The sequence below is a fragment of the Argopecten irradians genome, chromosome 11 (genome assembly GCF_041381155.1).
Source record: "Argopecten irradians isolate NY chromosome 11, Ai_NY, whole genome shotgun sequence".
Lineage (NCBI taxonomy): Eukaryota > Metazoa > Mollusca > Bivalvia > Pectinida > Pectinidae > Argopecten > Argopecten irradians.
The window spans coordinates 14,369,518-14,381,180 of NC_091144.1; the positions used below are offsets into that span (position 1 = coordinate 14,369,518).

The 11,663-nt window shown below is 38.5% G+C and overlaps 1 protein-coding gene across 1 annotated transcript in view; it reads right to left on the reverse strand.

Moving 5' to 3' along the window:
* The window catches only part of LOC138334415 (non-structural maintenance of chromosomes element 4 homolog A-like), a 28,293-nt gene extending 17,536 nt beyond the window's left edge, over positions 1 to 10,757 (reverse strand). Inside the window, exons 1-2 of the mRNA XM_069283083.1 lie at positions 10,595 to 10,757; positions 4,411 to 4,491 (exon numbers count right to left, since the gene is read on the reverse strand). Coding sequence (XP_069139184.1) covers positions 4,411 to 4,491; positions 10,595 to 10,757 — 244 coding nt within the window. The remainder of the gene's footprint in view (positions 1 to 4,410; positions 4,492 to 10,594) is intronic.
* Positions 10,758 to 11,663: the final 906 nt, after the last annotated feature.

The following is an 11,663-nucleotide window of genomic DNA, read 5'->3' on the forward strand; positions in this document are numbered from 1 at the left end:
TTGTGTATCAGCCGACGATGAGGGACTTTATCGAAGGCTTTCATGAAGTCCATGTAAATAACATCAATTTCTCCTCCTGAATCCAACATAGTGTCCACTCATCCAGAACGATTAACATTTGAATGTTGTTGATATTCCAGGGAGAAACCCAAATTGATTGCTGCTAAATAAGTTGTTCACTTGCATATGCTTGACTATGTCATCGCGTATAAGTTTTTCCATTGTTTTAACGATTATACTAGTTAGACTAACGGGACGGTAATTTCCAGGATCTGATTTTGAACCTTTTTTGTAAATTGCCGTAATGTTGCATCCTTCCATGATTGTGGCAGTTTGCCTTCCGAAAGGGACTTATTGAAAATTATAGAAATGGGTAAACACAAAACATCACAAAGTTCTTTCAGGGCTTTAGGGTGCATCGCGTCCGGTCCAGGTGATTTGCTATCATCCAAATTGGAAAATAATTTCTTCACTAGATCTTCGTTAATTGATTTCTCTTCGAATACGTTATTAATTGCTCTCGCTGGAAACGGGGGTAGTTCTCCCGGTGGCTCTTTGGTAAATACACTCGTGAAGAAATTTACCAATACCTCTGCTTTATCTGAATCACTCGTTGCCATTTCGGAAGGGTCCCCGTTTAAACCTCTGAGGTCTGAAATTCCAGACCTTACTTTCCTTTTAGAGTTTATGTATTTCCAGAACCGTTTGGGTTGGTATTTCGCACTAAGTGCAATTTCTTTTTCCATTTCTTTTCTTGCCCTTCGGAGTTCCCATTTGACCTGATTTCTGCGTTTAGCATACTCCTTATATCTATCTTGTGATTTAGTTTCTATAAATCTCGTCCATGCACGATGTTTCTTATTGATTTTTTTCCGAAGATCTCCGCTTAAGGCTATGCCGTTTTTAGTGTGCGCTCCATAATTTCTCTTTTGTGGGATATGTTTTTCCGCAAACGTGTTGAATATCTTTAGAAACGTATCATAGGCCTCTTCAGTATTTAGATCGGACAAAGTTTCAATCCAATTTATTTCCTGCAGATCCCGTTTCATATTATTGTAGTTTCCTTTACGGAAATTGTAACCTGTCTGAAAATTTGTATGTTCTCCTTTACGAAACACGTATTCAAAATATAGAAGAAGATGATCACTGTTGCCTATAGGGCTATTGTAACTAATATCACTCACTGATTCTTCATCGCTACTCAAAATCAAGTCGAGGATATTCGCCTCGTTTCCCGTTCGAACTCGCGTACATTCAGTTGAATGTTGATAGAGGAAATTATCTCTCAGAAGTTCTATAAAATTTTCTCCACGTGTATCTCCCGTGAAATCCATGTGTTCCAGTCTATATTAGGATAATTGAAGTCACCAAAAATTAGCAATCGCGAAAACACTTTATCTGTCAAAACAGTGGTTATTAATTTATGTAGTTCATCATTGTTTTCCTTCTCTGAATTTGGACTTCTATAGACACAGCCAATCGAGACACTTTCCCTATCTGATGATTTTAGTTTTACCCAGACACTCTCTTTAAAGGTTGTTTTAACGTTAACTTCCACTGGTTTGAGGCCTTCCTTGATGTAAATGCCTATTCCGCGGCATCGGTTTGGGTCGTGTTCATTGATAAAAAGTTCATATCCCGGGATGTTCAGTTCTGCTTTAGTAGGTAGAAATCTATAATTCTTAGGGTAGATTTCAGTTATACCTATTACATCTATACTCGTTTTTTTCTCTTGAATCCTCAGTTTTAACTCATCCATTTTGTTTAACAGACTGTCTGCATTGGTGTAAAAACAGGTCAGCTTTTCCGTTAGGGTTTGACCTGAGTTTTCGTTTTGATTTTCATGATTTTCCGGTTCCAAGGGGGCCCTCTCACGCGGTAAACAAAACCTGAATTTTCTTGTTCGTTTCTGTGCTTTGCTTCTGCTCTTAAAGCTGCCTCTTCCTCTCTTTCTGCTTTCGTCAAATCATTACTAATTCGCATAGATTTGAAATCACTATTTTGTAGGTTTCGGATGTTTTTGAAACACTCAGCTTTATCGGAATTGCTGCCGAGGCTGATTAAGATGGGTCGTGATTTCTCGTCTTGCTTTTTGCCGAGCCTGATAATCTTAGAAATGTTACTTAATCCTTCAGGTGACACTTTGCAAGTTTGCAGTAGCTTTTTAACTGTTTCTTCATCCGCATGCTTCGTTTCCTCGTTATCCTTTTTTTCGTCGATCCCGAAAACTATAAGGTTTTTTTCTCTGCGTTTCTTGTCGTTGATTTTCCGATAAAACAGTAGAACAGTATGTAGTTTCTAGATCCTTGATGATAGATCTGGCTGGCTCCACACATGGACTTGATGTCATTTTTGAGCTTGACGTTCCTGTCAACGTACGCGGCCAAGATCTCCGCACATTAATTTTCCACAATAGCTTCTGTGTAGAGATTTTTCCTTACCGATACATTGCATGGCGTACAGAACCACATACTGTCCGTGTTGTTAAGAAACTCGTACTCCTTATCGTCCTTCCGTAACCAAGCGATGCAAAAACGATCTTTGCACCGCTCACACTCGAGCATCTTTGCGTCGGGATTTCCATTATCCGATTTTGTGCATAGTTTACAGATCCAGATGTCCGAAACAAATGGATTTGAACTGCGTCTGTTCCCTTTTTGTCTCCCGGAACGCGAATCACTCTTCTTGTCGCTTAACGATGATGCGACCTCCTTAGATCCCATGACGGAAGTGGTGAAATGTTCTTCTTCTGGCGGGGGATGGGTCCCGAAACCACCCGCTCCTTGTGGAGCTTGTCTTATGTCTGTCTCGTGCCGACTTTCACAGCGATTGACTGTTGATTAACTTATAATAAGTGAAAAAAAGCCTCCGACTTACCGGAGACCAGGACAATGGCGCCTGTTACCATGTGACGTCACAAACAAAAGATTATGGGGTAAAGGAAACTGTTTGAAGAAGGAAAATGGATTTTTTAGTAAGTGAAGGGGGCATAATCTGTGTTAAATAATGTCTGCTGAAAGTGACTATTAAACTTGGCTGAGCTCTTAAGGCATTTAACTTTGATACTAACTTTTAAGAAAATCTATTTACATTTGTTACAATTATTGCACAGGAAATGGCAGAAAATGACGTTTTTAGTACATCAAAGGGCCATAACTCCACTACATAATGTCATCCAAAAGTGGCAATTGAACTTGGCCAAGCCCTTAAGGCATTTTACCTTGTTACCAAGTTTGAAAAAAATTGGTTAATATTTATTAGAATTATTGCAGGGAAATGGCATAAAATGACTTTTTTTCTCTATATGAAATCAAAGGGCCATAACTCTGCTAAAGAAGGTCAGTCGCAAGTGGCGATTGAACTTGGCCGAGCCCTTAAGACATTTAACTTTGTTACCAAGTTTGAAGAAAATTGGTTAATATTTATTACAGTTATTGTATGGAAGTGGCAGAAAATAACTTTCTTTTATTAAATCAAAGGGCCATAACTCTGCTAATTAAAATCTGCCAAAAGTGGCGATCGAACTCGGCTAAGCCCTTAAGGCATTTAACTTTGTTACCGAGTTTTAATAATATTAGTTTTAACATTTGTTAGTTATATTACACAGAAACTGCAGAAAAATGACATTTGTAGTAAATTAAAGGGCCATAACTTTGATAAATAACATCCTCTGAAAGAGTTGATCAAACTTGGCCAGGCACTTAAGGCATTCAACCTTGTTACCAAGTTTGAAGAAAATCAGTTGATATCAATTACAATTATTGTACGGAAGTGGCAGAAAATGACTTTTTTTTATTTAAGCAAAGGGCCATAACTCCGCTAAATAAGGTCTGTTGAAAATCGCGATCAAACTTGGCCCAGCCCTTAAGACATTTAAGCTTGTCAACAAGTTTGAAGAAAATTGGTTTACATTTGTAACATTTATTGTGGCAGAAAATGCCGTTTTAAGTAATTCAAAAGGCCATAACTCCGCTAAATAAGGTCCATCAACAGTGGCGACCCCGTAATATCCCCCGTTTCCGAGAAAGCGCGGGATAAAAAAAATCTTTTTGCCTGAAGGTGAATATATTTTTTTGCTTTATGAATGATCTGTTCACTGCATGAAATTATCTTAAAAAATCCCATAGAACATAGAGCGGAATTGGAAATATTAAAATGGCCCCTTAGGTGAAGAAATCAAGCTACATTTATAACAAGTATTCAATGATCTCCATGTTTTAATTTAGTCCATATGCATGTGCTCCAAAAACGTAAAATCTATTGTGGTACATATCTTTATCTATAAGAGATCTATCAGTAAAAGGAGATTACCAGGGTATATAACGGCAAACAAGGCAATTAAATTATTTCAAAATATCTTATATACTGATACTATAACAAAATTATACATGTTTGCTGTACATGACTTACCATTTTTGGAAAGTTCAATTGTTTCAGTAAGCGCATCATCCAGTCGGTCAGAGCTTGGGTCAGTAAAGTCAGGCTGATTTTCTACAATGTCATCCAGTCAGGAAAATATTAACAAGTAATATGTACTTATACATAACATATACAAAAGAGATTGTAATTTATTTTTCATTTCTCTTTTTTTTGTATCAAGGTAATCAATATAATAAAGTAATAACAAGAGGCCCAGAGGGCCTGTATCGCTCACCTGGTTTTTTGTTAGTAATTATCATAAGACTCTGACAATTAGAACAAGAGATCCAGTGGGATCTTGGCGCCCACCAAAGAATGATCTATGTCTGACAATGGAAAGAGGGATCTTTTCTCTGCTTTTCAAACTTTTGCAAACATACTACATATAAAATTTGAGACAGATCGCTTCAGTACTTTCTGAGAAATAGCAGTAACAAACTTCAACTATCGAAATCCAAGATGGCTCCTTGGCGGCCATCTTGTTGATCGATCGATCCAAAAACACATTATGCACAACTAGGGCCCTAGGGGAACCTACATATGATATATGAGAAAGATCCCTTCAGTACTTTGTGAGAAATAGTGATAACAATCTTTAACTATCAAAATCCAAGATGGCTGCCTGGTGGCCATCTTGTTAACCGATTGGTCCCAAAATGCAATATGCACAACAAGACCCCTAGGGGAACCTACATATGAAATATGAGAAAGATTCCTTCAGTACTTTGTGAGAAATAGCGATAACAATCTTTAACTACAAAATCCAAGATGGCTGCCTGGCGGCCATTTTGTTGACCGATCGATCCAAAAACGCATTATGCACAACTAGGGCCCTAGGGAAACCTACATATGAAATTTGAGAAAGATCCCTTCAGTACTTTCTGAGAAATAGCGATAACAAACTTTAAGAATCAAAATCCAAGATGGCTGCCTGGCGGCCATCTTGTTAACCGATTGGTCCCAAAATGCAATATGCACAACTAGGGCCCTAGGGGAACCTACATATGAAATTTGAGAAAGATCCCTTCAGTACTTTGTGAGAAATAGCGATAACAATCTTTAACTATCAAAATCCAAGATGGCTGCCTGGCGGCCATTTTTTGACCGATCGATCCAAAAACGCATTATGCACAACTAGGGCCCTAGGGGAACCTACATATGAAATTTGAGAAAGGTCCCTTCAGTACTTTCTGAGAAACAGCGATAACAAACTTCAAGTATCAAAATCCATGATGGCTGCCTGGCGACCATCTTGTTCACCGATTGGTCCCAAAATTCAATATGCACAACTAGGGCCCTAGAAAAACCTACATATGAAATTTGAGAAAGATCCCTTCAGTACTTTCTGAGAAATAGCGATAACAAACTTTAAATATCAAAATCCAAGATGGCTGCCTGGCGGCCATCTTGTTAACCGATTGGTCCCAAAATGCAATATGCACAACTAGGGCCCTAGGGGAACCTACATATGAAATGTGAGACAGATCCCTTCAGTACTTTCTGAGAAATAGCGATAACAAGAATTGTTAACGGACGGACAGACGGACGGAAGGACGGACGACGGACAACGGACAAAAAGCGATTTGAATAGCCCACCATCTGATGATGGTGTGCTAGAAATAAGCAAAATTGACTCCAAAAGTTTAATTTTGAATCACAACCATACAATGATGCTATTGATACCATACAAATATGCTATCCAATACATAGGTTCAGAGACAAAGTAATTTATATGAAAGTAGTAGCCAAATTGACCTTTTTGACCTCGCATCTATTGCCGTCTAAGGCCCCGGGTGTCAGCCCTATCATTTGTACAATTCCAAATCCCAACGCTATAAGGATGCTACCATTGCATGATAAGTGCTCTTCCATTCTTAGTTGCAGAGAAGAAGTCGTTTATATGGATATAGCTAAATTAACCCCTTTTGACCCCACCCTTCAGGCCCCCGGGGGGTCAGCCCCATCATTTGCAAAATTTTGAATCCAAACCCTATAAGGATGTAACCATTGCATTATGAGCGTAATCCCATGTTAAGTTGCAGAGAAAAAGTCATTTATATGGAAATTGACCACTTTTGACCCCGCCCCTCAGGCCCCCGGGGGTCAGCCCTATCATTTGCACAATTTGGAATCCCCACATGATAAGGATGCTACCATTGCATTATGGGTGCTATACCATGCTTAGTTGCAGAAAAGAAGTCATTTATATGGAATAGCCAAATTGACCTCTTTTGACCCCGCCCCTCAGGCCCCCTGGGGGGTCAGCCCTATCATTTGCACAATTTTGAATCCCCAAACTATAAGGATGCTACCATTGTATTATGGGTGCTATCCCATGCTTAGTTTCAGAGAAGAAGTTGTTTATATGGAAAATAGCCAAATTGGCCCCTTTTGACCCCGCCCTTCAGGCCCCCGGGAGTTCAGCCCCATCATTTTTGCACAATTTGGAATCCCCACCCTATAAGGATGCTACAATTGCATTATGGGTGCTATCCATGCTTGGTTTCAGAGAAGAGTCGTTTAAAAATAGCCGACCCCTTTTACCCCGCCCCTCATGGAAATAGCCAAATGCATTATGATGACCCCTTATGTTTTACAGAGAAGACCCCGCCCCTCAGGCCCCCCAGGCCCCCTGGGGGTCAGCCCCATTTCTATAAGATGCAACCATTGCATTTTGTACAGAAGTTTGTTTTTGAATAAGCCAAATTGACCCCTTTTTTGGCGGCATGCTTCAGTGATATAGCACTATAAAAAGGGCAACAGTTCCACTATACAAGAAGACACAACACAAACATAACCGCAAGTCTCCCAGTACACTCACCTCGCACAACATACACGCAACACACCGCATACATGGAGGCCGTCCTTACATGACCATAGCAGCTGTTAAGTAGGACGTTAATAAATCAAACAAACAAACAAACAAACATAGGTTCAGAGACAAAGTAATTTATATGAAAGTAGTAGCCAAATTGACCTTTTTGACCTCGCATCTATTGCCGTCTAAGGCCCCGGGGGTCAGCCCTATCATTTGTACAATTTCAAATCCCAACGCTATAAGGATGCTACCATTGCATTATAAGTGCTCTTCCATTCTTAGTTGCAGAGAAGAAGTCGTTTATATGGATATACCGTAGCTAAATTAACCCCTTTTGACCCCACCCATCAGGCCCCCGGGGGGTCAGCGCCATAATTTGCAAAATTTTGAATCAAAACCCTATAAGGATGTAACCATTGCATTATGAGCGTAATCCCATGTTAAGTTGCAGAGAAAAAGTCATTTATATGGAAATTGACCACTTTTGACCCCGCCCCTCAGGCCCCGGGGGTCAGCCCTATCATTTGCACAATTTGGAATCCCCACATGATAAGGATGCAACCATTGCATTATGGGTGCTATACCATGCTTAGTTGCAGAAAAGAAGTCATTTATATGGAATAGCCAAATTGACCTCTTTGACCCGCCCTCAGCCGGGGGTCAGCCCTATCATTGCACAATTTTGAATCCCCAAACTATAAGGATGCACATTGATTATGGGTGCTATCCCATGCTTAGTTCAGAAAAGAAGTTCATTTATATGGAAATAGCCAAATAGGCCCCTTTTGACCCCGCCCTTCAGGCCCCCCGGGGGTCAGCCCCATCATTTGCACAATTTTGAATCCCCACCCTATAAGGATGCTACCATTGCATTATGGGTGCTATCCCATGCTTGGTTTCAGAGAAGAAGTCGTTTATATGGAAATAGCCAAATTGACCCCTTTTGACCCCGCCCCTCAGGCCCCCCGGGGGTCAGCCCCATCATTTGTACAATTTTGAATCCCCACCCTATAACGATACTACCATTGCATTATGAGTGCTATCTCTTGCTTAGTTTCAGAGAAGAAGTCGTTTTTATGGAAATAGTCAAATTGACCCCATTTGACCCCGCCCCTCAGGCCCCCTGGGGGTCAGCCCCATCATTTGTACAGTTTTGAATCCCCACCCTATAAGGATGCAACCATTGCATTATGGGTGCTATCCCATGCTTGGTTTCAGAGAAGAAGTTGTTTATATGGAAATAGCCAAATTGACCCCTTTTGGCCCTGCCCCTCAGGCCCCCAGGGGATCAGCCCCATCATTTGTACAATTTTCAGTAAGTAGTCCATAAGGATACTACCAGTCAAATTTTGTTGAAATCCGACCAGTAGTTATGGAGAAGAAGTCGATTGTTGACGGACGACGGACGACGGACGCTGCGGTATCCCATTTATAGCTCACCTCGGTCCTTCGGACCAGGTAAGCTAATAAGCTGCGTGTGTATATACATGAATATATATTTCTGATGTAAACAATACTTAATTCTGACAATTGTAAGGTCTGCATTAAATTGGCTTTATGTTTTTAGCATTATAGACACAACTCAGTGTTTTGAAAGTGTCTATTCATGCTGTACTTCTAACATTGAAGTAAACAACTGTAAAAGAGCAGGGACAATTCACATTTTTGTGGTGTACTCTAGTTCTGTCTAAAAAACTGAAGTAATATATGTTCCATCATCTCAGTGACTGAAAATACTGGTGTAGGTGCCAGGTTTGTTTTTAAAAGAATGTGATGCTGTAGTAGATAAAATGCAAGTAGTACATTATGTACAGTACTGCATATATTAAGAAGAGGTCCAATGGGCCTTAATGGTCAACTGACTTTTAATACAATACAACATATAGTAGAAGTACACAGTATTTTATCACATGAAACATTACATATACATTCTTTTGTAGTTTAGAGCTTTGCTATGATTGCATCGTTAGCAGATAGAGTAATTGTGACTACATAATATAAAACACATTACGTTGTTATGTGTTTCCACATGCAGCGATCATCGAAAACACTCAAACAATCAAGAGATTGTATACTAAACACCTTCCCAGATGAAAGTGTCAGTTTCTGAAATTCTGATATATTTTGCCAAGTATATACGTAGGTCAAAGTCATTCTAATGAAAAATATTGCAGTACATGTACATGTTTTATCCAGTATATGATACAGGCCAAATTTCTGAATACTTTTAAGGTCATTATCTCAATATGAAAGGTTCATTATTTGAAGATTTTCATTTACAATGTACATGTACATGTATTTGATCTTTTTAGACATTGAAAGTAAAACTAGAAGCTTTTTATTCCAGCATGTCACATATGAGTATATTATCCAGTCTTTAGGTCTCTTGTATATACATGTACAAGTGTATTTTTTAGTGTATTTCACCCCTGTGACCTTAAATAAAAGTCCTGTGACCTTAGATAAAAGTTAAGTTCATTGATATTAACAAACTTAGTTATATAATGGATATCCTTTCATTCCACCATGATTAGATTTTAATATACTGACTAAAAACACAGGGGACCAACTCAATGTAAATGGATGTTGTCATACATTTTTTGTATTTGGTGGATGGACTGATGAATATATATAACAGTCATGTGATTTTTTTTTCAGAAAATACGAGATTTGAAAAATTTAAACATTCCAATTTTTTAATAATTTTTTTCAAATTTCGTATTTTCTGAAAAAAAAATTGCATGACTGTTTTATATACAATTGTATTCATCAGTCCATCCATCAAATACAAAATTATGTATGACAACGTCCATTTTAATTAAGTAAAAGTTGGCGCCTGTCACTAAAAATAAGGTTTCTCATGATCATTATAGGCCTCTAATACTCTAATTATAGCTGTGGCCTACATGTATAACTACATTGTAGATGTTCGTTTATTAATTAAAGATGGACCTGGTGATTTTATATTGTTTTCAAACAATATAAAATCACCAGGTCCGTCTTTAATTAATAAACGAACAACTAACATTAGTTCCCACCAGTCAAACCGTATTTATAATCGAAAACGGCACAAGTCCATCAGGATTTCTACCTGAAAAAATGACTTTAACAAACGGTCTAACCGGTTGTTCCGAATAAACGAAAACGGCCCAGTGGTAGGCCTACCGTACAAAAGGTAAAGCGAAAGTGAAAGAAGAATTTTACATGTAGGTGTATCATTGCGTATACATGTATATACTGTAAGTACGCATTTAGCTACAATACACACCCCATGTTTGTAAAATTCAGTAGAGTTTCTTTCGTCATTTAACTTTGTATATAATAAATGCTTGTCACGTGTGTTTACCGATTACCTACGTCTTAAATCACCGATTAGGACCAAATATTCTTGACGTAGTTTTCTTCTTTCTTCATCAGTCTGATCTGTGTTGAACTGGCCATGTTTAAAGTCATCTGGGTTCAAAATGTTGTTATTTTCTTCGCCTCCTAAAACAACAGTAGTACTACTATTACCCGCCATCTTTCTGAATTTAGTAAAAATCTTTTATTAGAGTTATCTCCCGTTAATCGAGATACTTGGGGGAGGGGAAGGGCTCAGCTACATGTACGTACGTCTGATCTCGCCTACAGATCTAGAACTTCACCTACATGTATTTATATTCGCTAGGCTGTGTATCGACCACGTATACTTATAAATCCTTGGTATCTACTTACAATGCAAAAAATGTGTTTGTTATAGATACTCTGGGACACCGATGACAAAAGGAAGGCTAACGTATGCTATTTTTTCTCGATCAAAACAGGATAAGACGATTTCGTATTTTTCTTCAGTTACAAAAGTTACTTATTTTACTCCTTTACCGCCATCGAAAACGGTTTGAGTTTCTTTAATTATTTTACTCCAAGATAACATAGCTTTATTGGTTTGTGGTAATTCCCACAGGGATCTGAGAATTAGTTACAGTTTATATATCTGAATTATTAGCTAATAAGTGAGATACAAGATGTTTAAATGGAGTTTCTACAAAGTACGGCTCATGACACCTCCAAAGAAGATTGTGGATGAACACATTTATGGGTACTGTTTACCACCACAAGCTTAGATTTTGTGATTTTGGCTTGGTTTTTGAGGTACCCATTAGATCCGAGACGACATTTTCGACCGGACAGGGAAATGTCTACCTAGCATATTTTTCGTAAATTTCCCGATTCATCAAGCCATAACTTCGTTAATACTTGGCCAATTTTGTTCATCAAGCACTCAATGGAAAGATAAATAATTTCTCTTTAAGGTAAGATATCCGCCAATGTTGTATAGAACCCATTTATTAAAATAATCACGGTTAAAAAATAGGTTCTTTTTCTCGACCGCCGAGTTCATACCCTTGATACTATAATATGTATATATATGTAAACTGTTAGTTTA